Source organism: Pungitius pungitius, chromosome 9, assembly GCF_949316345.1.
Source record: "Pungitius pungitius chromosome 9, fPunPun2.1, whole genome shotgun sequence".
Classification (NCBI taxonomy): Eukaryota; Metazoa; Chordata; class Actinopteri; order Perciformes; family Gasterosteidae; genus Pungitius; species Pungitius pungitius.
The window spans coordinates 4,022,021-4,042,872 of record NC_084908.1 but is presented as its reverse complement, the minus strand read 5'-3'; the positions used below and the strand labels follow the sequence as shown (position 1 = coordinate 4,042,872).

The following is a 20,852-nucleotide window of genomic DNA, read 5'->3' as shown; positions in this document are numbered from 1 at the left end:
TGGCTTTAAACAGCCGTTTACGGGCTTTGCTGTGTGAGTGTGTATGTGTGTGTGTGTGTGTGTGTTTACCCCGGGTAGGTGGGGATGGCGGGTTGCGGCACAGCGGCCCTAACGGCGCTGTAGACGGGTCGGGCTCGACCCCGCAGGTGGGCCCCTCGGAAGGAGGCGGCGGTGGACGCAGCAGCCGCCGCCGCCGCCGCTGCTGGGTACGGAAACCCCGGCACTGAGAGACAGAGGAGTTGGGACAGATCGGCTGAAGTGCCTTCGGAGTAAAAACATTATCTGTGCATCCGATCTCAAAAACAACAGCGTTAATCAGCGTGAGGCGTTTGGTGCTGCTGGTACCTGTGTAGAGTTCAGGGCTGTACATGGCTCCCACCATGGGACTCAACTTCCATCCAGCTGCAGTCAACAAAAAGAGATGTGCATTCAAATCAATATGGGACGCAATCACGCAGACATTTTAGGACTGGTGCATCCATCAGGGTGATATTTGCTGTTCTGGAGAGGAAACTAATTGTTTGATTTTTAGAGTGGTTGCATCAACATGATTACCAATACATGCACATATATATATATATATATATATATATATATATATATATATATATATATATATATATATATGTAGTTATTATGGGTTTTGCTTTGCGGGGCGTGCAAAGTGCAACTATTAAATTGATCAGTGCTCTGATCAAATCAGTTTGATGCTTTTCAGTAATTATTTTGAGACAGAAAGGGAAAGTCTGATTCCAGTTTTTTAAATGTATATATTTACCTGAATGCCTTTGTTTTGTGGACAGAACGGGTCATTTAATGGCTTTAGAAAACACTAACCGACATTTCTCCCTTGAGACTAATCAATAGTTGAATCAACAATAAAAGCAATGGTTAGCTGTTAGCGATAATGTAACAGAAGTGAAACCTCTACCAGTACATTAAAGCCCAGGAAAGTAAGGATAGGATGATCTGCTGTGCAGTTTAACAGGCAGTACCGTATGGCAGCGTTGCGAGGCCCTCCCCGTTAGAGTAAGGGATGGTCATCTTCTTGTTTGTCATCACTCTGGCTGTGGCGTTATTCACCTGCACACCAGAAACAGTGGTCAACGCCTGAGTCGATGCAGATCAGCAGAAAAACAGCCATTAAGGAACTCAAAAATGATGCAGAATCTAAACATTGTATTTAGGCTTTTTCTTAAACTGAATGCATTCGGAGGGAGATACTCCGCACGTGATGATCAGAGGTTTTTTTCCTACTGAACGTGAAGTGTGAGGTGTCATTACACTCGAGACAGTTGTTTACTTAAGACACAGGTTAATTCTGTTGATGAGCAGCGGTGGTATTTGATGCATGCGCTTCTTTTGAAGGAGAGAGACATTGAAAACGAGGATCCTGGTGAGTAAGTCAGGCAGTTTTGCACACAAACAATGCAACCATTGGCACACAGAATACAGAAAAACAAAATATTTCAGAACGAAAGCATTCAACAAAAAAAAATCCAAGACCATTCTTTTGCTACCTTTTTCCAAAGAAAATAAAAAGAGGGGAAAAGAAGGTGAATTAAGCGGCAGATCCATCAGTTGAACACAATGCAAAAAACATCAATCAAGGAGTTCATACACAGATTACACGCAGCCAATCGAGAGCGCATCACATCACCAGAGGTGAGCAAAACTAGCCAATCAGCAAGCGTCAGATGCAGCAAGAGACCAATCAAAAAAAGGTTCGGCAGCCCTCCCGATCCAATACACAGCATACAGAAAAAAAGGAGGGAGGGAGAGGAAACGAGAGAGATATGACAGAAAAATAGAGGGATGCAGGAAGAGGAGCCAGTCCACATGAAAAGACACAGAAAAACACATACATGATGTGGAGAGAGAAGAGCAATAGGGAGAGTGAACAATCCATTCAAATGTGCAATTCTTCTAATGAACAAACAGAAACGACAAGATGCGATAAACACGTACAAATATCCATCCGACCGTTTGCCTACGTTGGATCTAACTGTACAGGAGCAACAATGGAGAAGTGATGAAAGGAGCGAGAACGTCTACGGTGAGAGAGAGAGAGAGAGAGAAGTCTAGATAGACAGGATGGGGGATGCAAATATCATTCCTCAAAAAAAAGGAAAGATGTAAATTAAAATCAAACCATGGTTGTGAAACACTGCCAGGCATTCCAGATCAGTGTCGCACACCAGAGAGGCCTCGAAGCACACAAACCACCAACACACACACACCATCCAGAACCAAACCGATCAAAAAGTAAAACAAGGACACCATCGTCACGGGAATCGGAACGAAGAAGAGGCTTAATCAATCAGTGGCACATGGTCTGCTTTGCTGGGGTCTACCAATTCATCCACGGCAGCTTTTTGTTCAAAAAGGTTAAAATACTAAAAGCGTATATCTTTCTATATGAAGAGTAGCTACACTTCGAAGTTGAAATTTAAGCTTGCATCCTCTTTGGGAGCGCACACTATCCACATTTCAATCTTTGAATTTGAATGTTCAAGTCCAAACGGCCATACCACCAAGTGGTACAGGAAGTGATGATCAAGTACTGCAGTACGCCGTGGTACACAGACAACTAGTATCCTCTCTCCGTGGAACGCTAACATAGCACTCATGCTTCGGCATGCTCTTCCCGCTAAGGTGCAAAAGAAATGAAGCTATTGGCTGACACGACACGGAGAGATGACGTAGTACTATATGGCGTCATAGAGATGACGAGAAAGAGAGAGTAAACCATGCAGGGTACGGCTCTGGAATTAAATGCTGAGTGCAGTTAGAGAAGGTGATTGGAATGAATGCATAAATAGTGCGAGTCGTAGCTGTTGCACTTGCAGATAGATGCAGTACATTCGGTTATACAGGTGGCCGTTACACCGCCATGCGATTAATGGATAATCTCGTAATCAATTCATTCACCACCTCCCCGATCAATCACAGGATTAGCCAATCGGGTTTTGTAAATCATTCGAAATCAATCAATCAAGTGGGCTCCTCTCAGTGGAGGAGTCCCTTTCATTTGGGTGTTGGGTGCATTTCATTTCACTATTTTGACGGACGGGGTGGGGGGAGGGGTCATTCAAAGATGATGCCATGTGTACACAACTTACCGTTGCCAGGGAAACGGCGTGAGGACACGCGAGCAGTTACCGTGGAGACTGACAACAACAACAACATACACAAAATCATCAGGGAAATAGAGAAAATATATGTAAGAAAGAAATGATGAACCAAATAACTAAACAAAAAAGTCAAAAGAAAAACAAAACGAGGTAATGAAAAGCAACCCCCACCATGTGGTAGAGAGGAAGTGATGTAACAGGTCACGTGTCAACAGTCAGCTACAAGTATCACTCTCACCTCAACTGGTTTAAACAGAAAAAAACACTACAAACACAGATCATAAAAGTTGGCAAAGGGGGCAAACAAATGGACACAGAGAATGTCAGAAAAACAAAATGTGCCTTGGGAGGGGAACTGCTCGTTATTAGTGCCCAGAATATGTTCAAAAACGGACAAAATATTCACTCAAAATCAAACTTAACCTCCAATGTTTATGCTACCTGACTACATCACAGGACAGAAATGGGGAGTTGGGGGGAGAGAGGGGGGAGAGCAGGAATGCAGGTGCATATGGGGACACACAAACTAGGAGAGACAGACAGACGGACTGGCCTGGTGAAAAAAGAGTGAAGAGAGATGGAGGATAACAAAGAAATAATAAGACAGATAGAAAGAAAGAAAGGAAACGACCGCTACCTATCGCATTCCCTTCATGTGTTCATTCTCTCTCCGGCCCTCCACATTTTTAGTCCTGCACACCCACACACAGAGACAGAGAGGAGTGCGAGACATTCGAGACCATGCATGCAGAGGAGCCTTAGTTGCGAGTAAAAAGAAAGCGTGATTTTCATTTTTTAAATCAAGAGCCAGAGCAAATGGCAAAAGCATGGTGTATCTGATCTCCAAAGGCCATTTGCAACTGAAAACCGAGCTCATGCTAACAAATAAATAAATCAAAAAAAGATGCCACAACAAAATGCACTTCCGTGAGATCAGTTTTTTGTTTCCAACCGTTCACATCTTGCACGCCTAAATTTAAACATTTTCATGAAGTATCAGAAATGACACCACGCCTCTCATGGCAGACTCATTTCAAGACTCAAACTGCCCCCTGAAAATGCTCCCCATCATGCATCAGTCTGTTAACACGTCACACCTGCTACCCAGTCACCCTTGTGTAAAATCTCCATGGCGATATCTGACCTCATGATCCATCCATGCAACATACAGAAGCCTCTCACAGACTCCAGCAAGCACTAACTGAGAGGCTCTTAACTGCCCTTCCAGTCATTAACCCAACCACGAACCAAAGATGGCCGCTCATTATGATCATGGAAGAAGTGATGATGGTCATGAAAAAAGGTGCAGGAGAACCAAAAAAATAATTGAAATCACAAAAATGATAAAAGAAGAGAAAAGATCCTACATGCTGAGACAGAAGCTGACGCGGGCGCGTCGTGGGGCAACATCTCGCCGGCCATGCCTGTTTGCGTAGCCACTCCACACAGCATGCTTTGCAAACCACACAGCTTTAAGACCAAGGTGCAATGGACAGCCCACAACATCGACGACGACAACAACAGCATAAACATCAGCAGGAAGTGGCGTCAGAGGAGGCGTCTCTGCGCGTGGCGCCGCTGTAGTGAAGCCAGAGGGGTTAGAGTGGAGCGCATTCATCCACCCGAGGGAAAAAAGACCGGCTGGCTGGGGCAGAGACGGCCAAAACCAACTCAATCTCATTGTCGGATATGATAGGGGAAACAGAGGAGAAAATGGTCGCTGTTTAAAAAGAAAGAAAAAAAAAAGAAGGGGGAGGGGTGGGGCGGAGGTTGTGAGTTACCTCGATTTTACGTCCCTCCACCAACGTGCCGTGAAGCTTCTCTCTGGCCCGCTCCGCATCCGCACTTGTCTCGAATGTTACAAAGCCGAAGCCCTGGGAGGAGACGGGGGAAATGGAAAACAGAAAAGGAGGGAGGGGAGGGGGGGAGGGGGGGGGGGGGTGAGCAGGAGAAGGTGGAAAATGGATGGTGAGATTCAGCTGAGCTTGTTTTTGTTACAACAAAATGACACATTGTTTCGGTTATTTTTTTTCTTCATACCTTGGACCCCCTCTCGTTGAAAATGATCTCCACGTCGAGAATTTTTCCATATTGCTGTAAAAGAAGAAATAATTAAACAAAATGAAAAAGGTATGCAATATGTGCTACATCTTTCCACAGGGTGTCAGCACAGTTCAGCCATGACGAGCTGGCCCAGAGCCAGCTCGTCATGGCTGAAGCTTTTCTTCCAGCTCGTCTTTCTTGCCTCTGCTCTTTTCTCTGCACCACATTTGAAACGCATTCCTCTTGCAAAACAAAATAAAAAACTGAACTTGAGGCCAGGATTTTACACCTGGCTCTAAATCATCTCGTCATCTTTCTCCCAGATGACATGCCACGTCAACGAAATGGATTCCTTTTAGCTGCGATGTCAGAGCTTTAAATTCTTTTAAAATGTCGGAAAGGATCATGGACAGAAAACTGAGGACGTCACCGGCAGCGTTCCTTTGATTGGGGGGGGGGGGTGGTGGTACTGTGGTCTACATACCCCAAACATCTGCCGTAGGTCGGGGTCCCGGAAGCGGAAGGGGATGTTAGACACGTGGAGGCGTTTGGGGGTCCCCTTGGCATCGGAGTCATCACCGATGCTCCCTCCACCTCCTCCTGAGCCGACCGCTGAGGAGCCGTCGATCTGAGAGGAGCCGTCGGACTGCTGCGACAGACGGACAGGGTTTAGTACAAGAACAAGTACTTCATTATCGTCCAGATTCATTCATCTAATCTTTCTGTCTAGAAACTCCCTTTACCGGGAACTAAAGTGAGGGCTCCAGATTGCTGGGCCTAATTAAATGGAAATGATTGCTTTCTTTCATTATGAGTGTGTTTTAAGAAGCCAGTATATTTGTCATTCTCGCTTGAAAAGAGAGTGAACGTGTGCGTTTCCATTTATTAGACTTCCATAATAAAAAACACAGATGACAACAACACAATACAGTTCAACAGTTTCACAGCTTCTGAACAAGATGAGACTCATTTAGAATTGATTAAAAGACTGCTGGATTAGACGGTTATTAGTTTCAGCTAAATGTATCCAATAAACTAGTAATAGTAATATCGTAATCAACCGTGTGGAGGAACTGTTACAGTCTCACTTCCACTCACTCACATCCCCGATTCTGTCCGTGTCCAGTCTTGGATTCAAATTCAAACGAATTGTTATATTGCTCTTTAAGAACAAAAGTATAGTTGCATATAGTTGACCTCCTTCAGTCCCACACACAGAGGTTTGTAGATTTCTTACCCGGGGAAACGGACAATGGTATCGGATCTGTGATTGGTTCCGTGTCCAGTTGACTGATGGAGTCAATCAGAGATGGTCAGATTGGTGCTTCCCATTGATTTACTATTATTCCTTAATCTCCACTGCTCACTGCCCCGCGGCACTCTCTCTCGCGACAAAGACCTGACGCGGGACTCTCTCAAGACACTCACTTGGACGCCGAGGCTGTTGCCGACGTTTGCGACGCTGTTCACCGCGCCGCCGGCTTCCACGGGCCCTTGGACAGCCCCCGCCGCGTACAGCCCCCCGCCATAATCCAAGGCCAGGCCGTTCTGCGGGGGCGGTGGTGGCGGCGGCGGGAATGCGGAGAAAGGTGGAGGCACGAGTCCCTCCTGACCGCCAGCACTATCCTGAGAGCCCTGTTGGGGTAGAGAGACACACACAGAGGGGTGAGGAAGCTGTGGAGGCTGAAGTGGCGCTCTGGCTGACTTCCACGGTATCCTTTACCGAGAGCATCACCCGACCACAGAGACCGCGGCTCCAGGAGCTTTGGTATAAAATGTCGCACAGGCGAGGATATTATATTTCCATTTGCCCATATGTGTGTGTGTGTGTGTCTGTGTGAGAGTATCCCCGCCCCCCCTCCATCCATTAAATATTCACTGCAGCTATCCATTATTGAGGGTCAGATGCCTCCAAACTCAGTGTTGTACAATAGTGAGCCGCCGAGCGCCCGCACACACTCACGGACGCCTCTGCGAACAAGCACCTCTGACACGCAGACACCCACACACACGTAAGCGCTCTAAAGAAGACCAACTGTTAGTAAGGAAGCATGCCCAAGGATTTTGTGAACATTATTGTTGGGGGGGGGGGGGGGGGGGCAGCGAGCGCGTAGGAGAACAATACCGGCAGCAACAAACAGACGGTGGGACGACACCAAACACACATTCCTTGGTGTGGGCTGTGGGGCTCGGACACCCTACACGGTAACGTTTGGAGAGGGAGGTGGAGAGAAAGCGACGGGAGACGATGGGAGGGGGCCGATAAAAAAGGTGATGAGTGACAGAAGAAGCGCGGCCCGGCCTCTCACGCGGGATTGCGGAAGACAAACCAAAACAGTCGCCGTCTTTCAGATCTTTTTATAACTCGCCGATAACGACGCTGAATCAAACGGAGACAGTAACACTATGATGTATTTATAGCTACGACTACAGTCACGCCGCTCCGCTCCAGTGCTTTGAGCTACGCGCTACGCGTCACGCCGCTAACACGCTAATGTTCAGACAGTATGATGTTAACCGTGTACACCGTGTGACGCTAGAGAGAAAACAAATAAGATAATTACCAAATGCAAAGTGGAGGTAAAACTGATGGGGAGAAAATGTTTATATTATTATATATTATTATTATTATGTGCATAATATTCCATGCTAAAGCGCCAGCATGGCTAGTAAAATGTATTGGAAATTGGACTTTGACATGAACAAAATGAAAAGGCCCTAGGCTTGTTTCTACCGTTGTCCCTGGTGTTAACAGTTGAGAACTTTTCGCTTCAGAAAAAAGGTCTTGTTCAAGACACACATAGAAAATTATGATATACTGAAGTATTCAAACGATATATGTAGCTATGGCGAAAAAATTGTTGTATTTGGCTGCCTCTCTTTGTTGTTTTCTCATATTCCAATTAAAATAATAATAATACATTTTTATATTGTTTGCTTCCTTCATCATTTTTATCATTATTATTATTAGCATTAGATGTAACATTAGTAGCAGCAGAGACATGAGGTCATGAAAATAATAACCAAGTATGTCTTGTTCTTCTGGGAACCACTGAAGAGTGCATGCTTGCTAGACATCTGCATGTCTACATGGACTAAACATGTCTGTGCGTGTATGTTGCAGAGAGAGAGCGACAAGCTGCAGCGATGCCTGTCTGAGTTGCACAACAGATCTCTGTCCCTTTGGGAATGTTAGAAGTGTGTGCGTGTGTGTGTGTGTCCACCATCTGTCTTCCAGCTTTTGACCTTTCTCGGCATCACACCTGTGATACGGTAGCCGGCCCCTCGCCTCAGTGACAAAGCGGGGGATGCACCGGTCGACACGGATCACATGGATATTGTGACATGAGAGCAGTGAGAGGGAAACGTCGTCACAAACACATTTTAGCGTGCAGTTGTTGGGGCGAGCACGTCTGTTTCACATTTGTTTTTGCTGCAAATGCAATAATATGAAATTACCAGGTAGAGAGTGGTCCGCCTCCGTTGGCGTTTCTCTTCTGCAAATTGCATCCAGGCTTATAAAAATCCTAATGTGTTCATTTGTGACGTTATGCATCATAAAGCTTTGCCACAAAACTTAATTTCTGTAATAATCCAAAATCCAAGGGAAGAATTCCATTGTGGAGAAAACAGTGTGATGCTTCATCCAGCTCTGCTTATTTCTCCCCATTGTTGAAACCTAATTGTAAAACACTAGTCCATTTCTTTTCTTTTAGCCGAGTGGTAAATAACACATTTCTGTGTTGAGACAAACTCATAATACATATTTTAGAAATGTTCTAATTTATTATTTACATTCTGTTCAAAAAATTCACTTTGGTAAAAGACTGTTCTGTACTTTTAAATTAATGAGTCCAAGCCCCTCAACCACGCCTCAATCCTGGAGATATGTGGCACAAACGCCGCAGTAATCATTAACATCTCTCAGCACCGTTCCTCATTCGGCTTATCAGTTAAAAGAAACCCCCCCCTGCCTTCAGAACCTACTTCACCTCAGGGCTTTTTCCTGCCGATGTGAGAGCAAAAGGAAACCGTAGTTAGACGCTTTGAACCTTTCATGACTGCACTGTGATTTTTAGCAATCTTACCTGGCGGCCGTGTTATCTCACCCCGATAACATACAGTAAATGGTGTTCAGCGTTAATCTGCTGCTGCACGCGTCCACGTCTCCACCTGAAGCCTGCTGCTCTCCTGCCAGGTGGGAAGGGGAACACAAGCCGCGCACTCCAACCCCGCTGCTTTGCACTCGAGCCACAACTCTTTTTAACTTCATTGACTTTTAGAAATAGCAGCTGTGTCCGCTCCTCTCAAACCCTGCAGCTGTAGCAACCTCTTCCAATCTTGTCCACAAGCATCCGAATTTACATTTTGAGAAGCGATAAGATCCTTCTCGGCGTCGCCTTCCTGTCCCGCCTCAGTTTTATTTACAACCTCACCTTGATTTCATAACGTTTGCTCATTAATGGCAGTGGCGTCATCATTTTAGATATTGTTTAAATATACATCTATGGATGTTTTTTTGCAAAACATTTTATCCTTTCAAATGTTTTAGGACATCAGCATTCAAAACATGAATTTTCATTAATGAACAGAAGCTTAAAAAGGGCCCCCAGAACATTGTTCATAGGTTACGAATGTTCTCTCAGTACCACGGTTACATCACCGACGGTAATAATGTGAACACGAGGTGAAATTATCTGACGAGACATCCTGAATTTATTACATCCGAGAGAGACAGAAAAGGGAGAAGAAATCTGAAACGTTAGTCGGTTCAGCCCGGGCTTTTAACAGCAGGAGACAAACACATTGTGGCGCGAGCGATACGGCGGTTGGCGTGGCCTTGCGTCAGTACGCCCCAGAGCGAATGCAGACGCGCTGGTAACGGCGGCGGCGTGCGGAGCGATTCATTCTCTTACAACAGGTAAGAGCTAAGCTGCAGGACAAAACAAAAAAACGGGGAAAGGGAAAGGTGATCACTCAGGGGTGGGTCACGTGGTGAAATGGGAAAAGGAGAAATGGGGGCAATACATCGAGACTAAACCAACGTACGAAAGTTTTTCCTCATTGCAGAAATTTTTTGATATTTTAGCCACACTGACAGTATAGGAGACCATTGAAGTTTCTCAACTAATATCTGATGAATTGTGAGGATATTTGGGTACACATACTGATGCACATGTTAGCATTGAGTGGTCTCTCCTCAAAGTGACGCAGCATCTAGAGACATTCAGGGCGCGATGTCGCCGTCATTGTTAGATTGTCAGTTCCAGAGAGCTTGAGACACCGCTCTCCTTTAACCCGCGTCGAGAAGCTTTTTGAGGGTGGTGGTGGGCGGCGAGGGGGGGGTGATTCTGTAACTCTTTGATCACCCTGAACCAGCAGTTGGTTCACTCGCAGCTTTGGTGCAGTCTCACAGAAGCACTCGCATGACGCTCAGGCAAAATCTGAAGCTACTGGGCATTTTGGGCAAAAAGGGGAAAATAAGTCTGCAACTTCCACCCAGCAATATAGGAATGATGCAGAATATATTAGACAAACACAAATAAAGAGACCTTTTGAGACGTTTGTTGGGAAAACTACCCTCCTACTCTGCAATAAAATGTTCATCACAGCTCCAGTGTTGCCTTACTCGAGTCCCAACATTGATGACTCACGGCACAACTCACTCGTCTCCTGATGAGTCAGTCTTGGACTTGACGAGCTGTGATGCAACTCAGATAGTGACATGAATTTTAAATGCCGCACGCTTAGGACTTGAGGTTTTCATACATCTAGACACCGTGTATTACTTCCTCCGATCAGATCGCATCCCCATCAATCACAGCGTCCCCGTCGCCGAGGTGGCTCGTGCGCGGAAACAGACCACGGCCCGACAGGGGAATGGACAACCCCGGCTGTTGCTGCTCCTGTTCCTTTTTCGCCGGACCGAAATAGAAGCGGGAACACGAGCCAAAAACAACCTTGTATTTGTGTTCGACGGCTGGCCTTTTCAGAGGAGATCCAATTTAGCCGCATCTCAACAGACCCGCTCTCTACCCGATACACTGAGTCAACAGCCCCGCTATCTACAGGAATAGTGAGTGCCTGCGTGCCGCCTGGCGGGGGGGGTGGGGGTTTGCTTCTTGGGGTTTTCGCTGACTGCGAGTGGCCTTTGTGCTTCGCATCAGGATAAAAGCTTCTGCTAAATAAAGGCACATGGATGGCGGGATGACCGGAGGAAGGCAGGGGTGTACGGGGTGGGGCGGGGGGGGGGCAGGCCTGTGGACAGACGAACTGTAAGTCGAGCACTGGGGCCAGCGCTGCGTTCTGGGAACGCTGCGTTTGTGTACATATCATGTGCATATCAGTGCACTTGCGTGTGTGTGTGCTTCCGCTCCCGTGGCACCGGGGCGTTAACGCATGGAGGGTTGTGTAAGTGGGTGCGTTGGGCAGGCAAAGTCAGTGACTCAGAGCGGTAGCTATAGCTGGCTTACTTTCGGGTCAGTTAGCACTAGCTAGTGTGTCTAAGGAGACACGTTATAAAATGTGCTCGTCTGCAGCGGCGTCTCCACAGGACGGGGAGAGGAACATGGCTAAGAGCTAACTGGAGCAACACCGGGTCATTTCACGCCAATAAGAGCGATTCGGTATCTTACTTTCTCGGGGGGGGCTCGAGCACATTGGTTTGAAATTCGGCAAACTTGACGGTGGAAAATGTGATTCATGCAGTTAGCGGCAGCTCACATTTTGGCTCGATAGTCGCATTAAATGGGGAAGTCGTGCTCGGCCCAGATCTTGGCTCCCGACCCGGTGCTGATGCTACTCGAACTGCGAACAGCTGGGGAAGCGTTCACGGCGTGCTTGTGGCATACCGATGAGCCAGGAGACCCCCTCTTGTTAAATTATTCCATCCCACGTCAACCCCTCCTCCTCTGCCATCACTCTTCCTCCTGCCCCCTTGCTGCTCTTCTCCTCTTGCTGTTGTTCTCCCTTTCCTCCCACTGCCCCCCCCCTCTCTCTAACTGCGCTTTGCTTCTTAACGCTTCAAAAAATCCAGACGGGACCCTCGCATATGTCCCGCCCCCCCGTGCCAATCAAGGCCATTTTGCTTCATAGCAACACGATTTTGGCGGTCCCTGGGCTCCTCCCCCCCACACTCTCCTCCATCTCCTTATAGGGTCACGTGTCTGCTCGTCAAACAAGCCCTTCCCCGTCCGTCTCTACGGTGTCATGTTCAACACTCCCCTTCCTCAAAACACATTTCAGGGAGACTCCAGCCCCCCTTTTCAAAAGGCATGCATTCGTGCATTACCACAGGCTGTCACTGTCATCCCTCCACGCGCTGTGTCAACCATTCCGCTCGGCTCCGCCGCAGCACTTTTTATGAAAGGTAAACACTCAACAAAACAAAAAAAGATGATGACTTTATTTGTCCGCATTGATTCCTCGACAAAAAAGCCGCGCGGCGCCCGAAACAAACACGCGTGCAGGTGAGCACACAAACTCAGGGACGGACGCGTGTTTACCCAACGTGCACTCGCCTCTTTCAGTGCGACAGGCATGCCCATCAAACGGGTTGGTCTTGTTTTTTGGAGCTCGAGTGGGCCTCGGTTTAGAGAATGCACACAAGCGAGCCGCCGAGCCGTGTTGTCACTGTCAACCGTGCCGTCCAAAGGGCCGGCGAGGGCACCCCCTGTCCATTTAGAAAAAGGCAGGTCCTTTAGAATTCCACTCAGACGCCTTGCAGCGAGCGCTGTTTTTGAGAGCTATTAGAGATGCAAATGGCTGCGAAAGAAAAACAGCGGCTCCGAGGCTTTTAACTTTGGATTTTTTCAAAGCATTGTGCAAAAGGCTTTTTTTTTTTTTCACCTCACATGGCTCTCCCGTCGACATTTCCCTCACTCCTTGAACCATTTAACAATCCGGTGCGAAATGAATGACTCATGCAAGTTGCCAAGGCAACACGGCTCATTGGGATCATTTACCGACCATCATTGTTAACCCTGCAAAAGAATCGATAACAAGATTTGTGGAGGGTGGGAGGGGGAAGAGAGATGGGTGGGGGAGGGGGTGAAACCTCATGACCCGCTTACAATTTATGAAAGCGTGGCAGTGAGTGTGTGTGTGTGTGTGTGTACGCAGTTTTGCAGCAGGTAGGCGTCTCTCCCTCGCCTGAGGGAACACACTTAGGTGGGGCTTGAGAAATGATTTTGAGAAGAAATGTGTCGAGCTTTTTGCACTAAGACTACAACTCCTCTTGCAGCATTGCCAAAAATATTAGCATGCAGCAACACTTTAAAAGAGCTCATAAATAACCACTGAGAGAAGACAACGCGAGCACACACACACACACACACACACACACACACAACTGCAAAGTCAGCTCTACAGAAAATTGCGTCACAGAGCAAACTAGCTGTCTCCAGTTTAGCTGATATGTGGCTCTCCATCTCCCCTCGAGTGTCCTTCTCCGCATAATTTCAGCACCCTGATCCACGGGCATCCCCGCCAAACCGCACAGAGGGGTCTCCCGTCGCCTTAAAAAATATATATATATTTTGCTATTCTCTCGCTCCTATTCTCTCATTCTTTTCTCGGCCCATCCCCCTCTTCCAGGGGGCTCTTAGAGGGAAAACATTGAGATAACAGCTGCCAGGGCCCCAGGGAGAGCGAGAGGAGGGGGAAAAGAGGTCAAACAGTAAAGGGAGCAGGAATCCAAGGTATAGCAGAAAGAGACACACACGCACACGCACGCACACACACAAGGACTGACTCACAGTAAACGAAATGTAATGATATGAGCAAGACACCAACTTTGCGACTCACTGTGTGCTTCAGCTTCAATGTGTGTGCGCGTTTGTGTGTGATATGTGTGACACAGAAATCACAGTGAGGAGGTGTTGGAGAGATGCATAAGAGAGAAGGAAAAGGACAGAGACAACTGTTCTAGGGGGGGGGGGGGGGGTGGGGGGGGGCACCTGTCCTTTTCGCTGACGGGGCTTGAGCGACGTACAGAGACAGCTGCAGAGGCAATAAAGGAGAAAGCCGCCCCCCCCCCCCCCCGCCTCCTGCCCCCTCTCCATTCCTTCACTGTTTCCACTCAGAGAGGACTTTACCGCAGCAGCAGCACGCCGCTTCATCCAGCTGAGCACAGTAACACGCCGCACTGAATGAATCTTCTGAGCATACATAATACATGGCAGAGCGCCGTTTCTGGCAGAGGCAGAAGCGCTTGATGTTCAGATTGCATGCACTTCTAGCGCTGCTGGGCAGAGAGGGGGTGGGGTGGGGGTGGGGGGTGGGGGGGGACAACAGCTCAACGCGCGTGCATTATAATTGTATGGCGACACCATCCCCGCGCCTGCATCTCGCCGTCATCCTACGCCTACTACGCCGGTTTCACTGTTTATCTCCCTCGTAGCAAACGGGGGCGGCGAGTGTGTCCTAACGGCACTCTGTGCATTGCCCCCCCGACTGGACCACTACAGCAAAGGAGGGAGCGATGGGAGAGGGGGGGGTGTATCAAGAAGAGTCCTCATCTGTTAGCAGTTAATTAACATTTCATGCTCGGTGGCTGCCGCTCTCCGTGTACAGTGGAGCCCGAGCAGCGGGGCGAAACTGGGATGCGGCGGACGCGCACACGGAGGAGGACGTTCATTTAAAAATGTATATATGTATTCAAAAGGAAGGCGAACAACAACGAAATAGAAGGATAAACACTCACCGACAACACGGCAGGATAGTACAGCCCCATCATCGTATTCCGTGCTACTACTGGAGACCGTCGTCGCTCCTCGCTCTCCCTCTGCGATCCTGTGTCCCCTCACCAGCTCAGCCTCTCCTGGTCTGTCTCACGGATTCAAAATCTCCCTCTCTCTGCCCCCGCTCGCGCTGTCTGCCATGCCAATCCCCCCCTCTCTCCTCCTCCTCCTATGCTGGCCTCTGTCCCTGTCACTGTCGCTTGCTCGCTTTCTTCTCCTTACTCTCGCTGTTTCGCTCTCTCTCTCTCTCTCCCACTCACTCTTTTCTTTGCCTCTCCCACTCGCTCCTTCCTTTCCCTCTACCCCAGCCTTCTGTTTTGCTGCTGTGCCCTTGCCTGCTCATCTCTTCTGTCTCTTCTCCAGTCCGACGCCTCCTCCTCCTCCTCCTTTCTCACCCAGATAGCCTGACGCCTCCCCCCTCCTACTTCTCTGGCTCTGTCACACCTGCAAACTTTCCCCTCCCCTCTGCTTCCCTCTTATGTCGCAGTACCTCCCTCCCTTGTTCGGTCGGTCGGTCTCTCTCTCTCTCTCTCTCCCTCTGTTCTCTTTCTCCATGTAGGTGAGTTAACTGGGGCTGCTGGCACCACTGGGAGAGGAAGCAAATACTCTCGCCTCTCCCTCTCAAGCCCCTTCCAGAGATGCTCCGTGTTATATAAATGTGCTAGCAATTTACATGTCCGTCTCATGTTTGAACAAGCGGCCAACACACTCTGCTATAAAAGGCACTCGGACTGCGTCGAATATAAAAAGGTCCTCGTGGCACTTCCAATACTGCTCAAGCGTGAGTACCGCCGCATCGAGGTTTGAACCCTTCCAGCTGCACTAACAGGGGAACAGGCTATCCATGTGCTTCATACATGGTACCTATTATGCAAAAGGACCCATAACCAGCCGGCAACCTCTGGTTCGGAAAAGGGACGCTAACACAGAAGTGTCTCCAACATGCATTCTCTCTACTTGCCAGCAGGGGGTGACTCCTCTGGTAGAAAAACCAAGTCTGATTGAAGGAGAGTATGTAAAAATTACTAAATTATTACTTGTCACTTGATTTATTACCACAGTAAACATTGTAAACACGGGATTACGGACTGAACCTCTAGTTTCTAGTCTTTTTCAATGCAGCATGATGTGCATTTAGGGTATTATGGTCCATTAGAGGATCATAACGAGGAGTATGCGTTAGGGCGGGCTCACTGTGATTCAAAGATCGTTGCTGGTACCAGAGCAGTATACGGCCTCCTCTGCACGCCTAACATGGACCTTTCCCTACGCTGGTTGCAAAATGCCAAAATGGCCACGGCCGTAATCCAAGATGGCGTCAGACTGGAGGATTCAAAACCTCAGTCCACAGACCAATGTGCGACGTCATGATGACTACATCAACTCCCGATGCAACAATTCTACACCGGTTTCCTCGGACCAAACCCACCAGTCTTTTCTCAGTCGGCATTAGAGCGCTGCTCTCAGTGAGAACAGTGCACTACCTTCCCAGCACCAAACCGCAGCGAAGCTTCTAGCCGGCGAGATGGTGCAGTGGAGCATTTAGCAGCCAAAGAGCCAGATATATTTCTCAGACAGACACATTTAATGACACGTGTATCGACCACCGGGGACAGGAACACATGCCTCGAGCAGCTACTCGATCAGAAAAGCACCGGAGCGGAACACAATGAAAGGATTCATCAAATCACATTATTCAACACAAATGAAATAAGATCACCCCAACAAAAAAACAAAAAAGCCTCAATGTCCTCCAAATACTGAATAATTGTAACACTGAACCAATTTGCACAGACAGTATTAGTCTTCAGCGCAGGCTTTGGACAGATGCATGCATCGTTTACTGGGAAACAAAAGGAAATCTACTCAGATCAAATAATAGAATTTAAAAAATCACGACTTGCTGCTATAGTTTTAAATAACCCCCCCGAAAAACTACTTCAACGGATATAAAAAGGAAAGTTTCATACCCCATGTCTGAAATGAGCTCACATTGCTGCTCTTCCCTTTGATCACATCACTCTCACACTGCGGTTGACAGCTTAGCACCTCAGTGTTGTGGGAGCCGCCTGCTGCCCTGCATTGTTTCCTCCCTCTAAGCCCTTCTTTAAAACACCCCGGTCGGAAGGCCGGTTTACACTTTCAAAGTCCCTCGAGTAGCACTTGACGGACTCCTTTACACGACAACGAGAGATCGTTGGCGCGCTTTGCACCTTGGGAGTATTCTGCGAACACCGTCACTAGCAAGGAAACGGTTCAGAGCTGCATCAAATCGTGGTGAAATGAATAAATGAAATATCCTCAGACTGAAACAAATAGGGCCGCACAAATGAAGGTTTAAAAGAGATGAGGCGCAGATAAGAAGCCGGGGGTTGCCGGGCATTGCGGAGAGTGACGGATGAGGGGATTATGGGTAGAGCATGAGAGGATGAGCGCAGGATGATCTAAGGATTAACCACATAAACTGAGCAGTCTAATTACACAATCAGCGGGCTAATGCAAACATGGCTGAACAGATTGTGGCCTTGCAGACGCACAATCACACACAATGCAGACGGTTCCTTTGGTAAGTGGTAAGCTTTGTTTGAGGAGCAAAACGTGGGAGAATCTTCATGTTCAACAGAAAAAATAAGTTGGATTTAAAAGCTCAAAGATGATTAATAATTTTGCAGATGTCGAGAACAGAGAAGTGGTGGTGGGGGGGGGGGGGGGTAAGAGTGAAGGCCCGTCTTCCTCTACACGACTGATAAATTATAATCTACACCCCCACCTTGTGGTTCAGAGAGCCATAAATAATGCTTTATGAATAGGAGAGCAAAAAGGAAGACGGATTATTATAAAACATGGATTTGAGTCATTACCTGGCTGTGAGAGGGGTAGCCATGGTAACCAAGGGTCAAAGGGTCGTTGTTCTGGAAGAGAAGAGAGCAGGTTTTTAAATACATGGTCAGAAACATCATGTACAGGACAGCCGTTTCATTCGTTCGTCTCGATTCTTTCACCCTTTCATTCATTTTGACTTTGACAGTTGCGTGGCACGTGGCCGTCTCTCCTCGCCAGATCGCCCGTGTTGACACACTCCCGCTTTTATTCCACCCAGCGGATCTTTTGTCTGCCTCGGGAAGCCGTGATAACGGGGGCGACTCCGATCACGCGAGCGGGAGATGAAAGAAGGGGCCGAGAGAAGGAGCTCTTAAATCATAAATAGGTCAGGGGTGTCCGCGCGCAGCAAGCCCCCGTCAGTGTGAAATGGCGTCCTGGGCCCTGATGCAATCTCCCACACATTCCTCCCGACGCGCTCTGTGCTGCAGCAAAGACGGGATGCGCCAAACGTCTGCTGAGTAATTGCAGTTGAACAAGACGCATGAAGTCAAAGAGGTTTTGTTTGGAGCCAAATAAACAGAAACCACGTCCCCTGCACCCCAAAATAGTTTGTAACTCATTTCATGTGTACTCATAACGTCGTGTTCCCACTTTCATGCTAATGTCTTCCATCATAAAAGGGGGCTTTACGCAGCAATTATAATGCGCTTTGAAGGGGGGGTGGGGGGGTTACTCACCCCTCCCCCCTTCATATCGCTAGATTATAAAACAACCCCCCCCCCCCCTCCCCCCACCACACATGATCTTCCTTTCATCTGGAACCAATGTCCCTCATCTGCTCCGTCCTCGAGGGGAACACTTTGCTCGGCGCGCTTTACGGCTTCGGTTCGCCTGATTAATACTGCAGCCATCTAACCCAGGAACCCACGGGGCATTTCCGCCCGCACCAAGCACAATGCTTCCTAATGCAAAAAAGGAAGCGTGCTAGCATCCAGAAAGAAGAAATGCAGTCTGTGCGAGTCTATCTCGGAGCCAAAAATGTACTTAGCGAACTGGCTTTGGGAGGCAGAAGCTCTAAATAATGAATCACCTCTTAGAGGCTTGAATAACATGAATAAAGTATAAATCTTATTTTACAGCGAGGCCAAAGTCTAAACACAACGCACTGCGGGCGTGCAGTCGAGACCAAAACAACACCCCCCCCCCCCCCCCCCCCTTACCCCCCTCCAAAAAGAAAAGAAATGTGTCGACAAAAACAAACGTTACATCCAAATGAGGAACATCTGGAATTCATATTAAAAGAGGCTGAGAGCTGGAAATAAAACAGGAAATGCACGGCAACGAGGGGAGAAGTGGGAGCAGAGACAATGACTCATACATGAGCGGAGTCATGTGCTTAATTTCCTCAAGGAGCTGGAAGGAATGAGAGAGGGATATCTGTGAGGAGGCCATCAGAGTGGAGTGTGTCTCACTCTCTGCCCCACACACACACACACACACACACACACACACACACGAGGAGAAAGAAGACTGTACTGATAGTTAAATCACGCCGATATTATTTTTCTTCTCCCTCAGTTCGGTGATGACAAATGAAAGCACAGCTAATTCTCGTCTGGTGGGGGGGGTGATGATGGTGGGGTTTTGGCTTCATTTCTTCTAGGGGAGGGGGTTGGGGGGATGGGGGGGGGGGGCTGCAGGGGAATACCGAGTGAGCAATCAGGAGAAAGAAATAAAATGACTGGAAGTCAACAGATGGCGAGGAGGCAGGAGGAAGGGGGAGCTGCGGGGGGGAGGTGGGGGGGGGGGGACAGCCCGGTACTAACAACGCGTGAGGGATGAGGCGCTCAGCGACCTCCGACGTCCTCGGGTGCTCTCTGCAGGGAGCCACAGGTCCACTGTCTGTGTGCGACGCCTGCTTTAGTCACAAAGGCCTCTATTTCCTTTTGGGAGGAGGGGGGAGGAGGGGGAGGGAGGTGGGGGGGGGGGGGGGGTGGCAACGTTTCACTGCTCCCAGAGTCACGCTGCCTGTCTGCGGGGCAAGGGCCCTCTGCGGCGCACTCAGGAGGACGTGAATCCATTTGGTACACAGAGCACTTCGGTGCTATACCTCCCAACAGTGGAGCGGGGCCGCCTGAAGTTTGTTTGCACCCCCATGTACTCCACGTCCCTCCGACTTTCCACGGTGAGGCTACGCGTGCTTCTGTCAGGAGGGTGTTAGCTGCGGGGCGGAGTCGCATTTCGGAAGCCGCCGCAACAGTTCTTCCCATTATAATAATATTAAAAGCATCATCATCATCATCATCATCATTGTGCGGCTGGCGCATCGCACGCAACACAATCAAACCTCTGTCCGTCGGCTGAACTGAAAATTATTTTTATCCCACCCAATTTATTTCACATCTGATTGGGGGAGATAGGTACTTGCATGTAATTGTTTAGTGCAAAACGTGATTGCCCATCAAGATTTTCTTCGATGATTATTTGACAGCAGCATCATCATCATCATTCCACTAAAACCAAACCACAGCCTCATGCTGGACGCTTTGGGGCCACGTTGAGTTTTTGGATTGCTGTACATTTTCGACTGTTAAGCAAGGTTTTATTAAATATGTTCGCTGTGAAAAACACATTGTTAAACCTTGTGATAATTAAAATAAAAGGTAAGGATCAGAAGCACTTTTATGTGAACGGCTGTTGATTATTATTCTTGTTTCATTAGTCAAGAAAATATACCTGCCAATAGTATCCCCCACATGTAGCTATATATAGGTTATACCTAGATATCTTGATGCACTTGTTTTATAATAAATACACTTTTATACAAATCAACACTGTAAGAGTGACAAATCCAATAACTGCAATTGACATCCGAGGATAATGTCACTTAAAGGACATTAGATCGGCCCCGGAGACAAATTACCAAAACACAGAGAGGCGTCCCTCTCAAACACAATTCAGTCAACGGACCTCTGCTGGCAATTCATCACAAAAAAATAAACAGGGGCCCGAAAAACTAAATAAATGTTCTCGAGTCAGCAGCAAGAGTTCATTTTTCTTGCTGACTTGTTCTTTCCTATTTCAGTGCAACGGCCCAAAGATGAAAGTACAA

At 47.9% G+C, this 20,852-nt stretch overlaps 1 protein-coding gene across 8 annotated transcripts in view; it reads right to left on the bottom strand.

Moving 5' to 3' along the window:
• rbfox2 (RNA binding fox-1 homolog 2) overlaps positions 1-20,852 on the bottom strand; it is a 32,963-nt gene that overhangs the window by 6,414 nt on the left and 5,697 nt on the right. For 3 of the 8 annotated variants that reach the window (XR_005120270.2, XM_037471002.2, XM_037470998.2), the window contains 8 exons: positions 17,779-17,829; positions 6,606-6,812; positions 5,662-5,826; positions 5,175-5,228; positions 4,916-5,008; positions 996-1,083; positions 346-402; positions 70-262 (listed from right to left, as the gene is read on the bottom strand). Coding sequence is in view for 7 of the 8 variants with exons in the window: in XM_037471002.2 (XP_037326899.1) it covers positions 70-262; positions 346-402; positions 996-1,083; positions 4,916-5,008; positions 5,175-5,228; positions 5,662-5,826; positions 6,606-6,812; positions 17,779-17,829 (908 nt within the window). In the remaining variant the exon portion in view is untranslated. Of the gene's footprint in view, positions 1-69; positions 263-345; positions 403-995; positions 1,084-4,915; positions 5,009-5,174; positions 5,229-5,661; positions 5,827-6,605; positions 6,813-14,880; positions 16,064-17,778; positions 17,830-20,852 lie in introns of those variants that run through there. The other 5 variants (XM_037471000.2, XM_037470999.2, XM_037471001.2 and 2 more) reach the window with 5 other exon arrangements.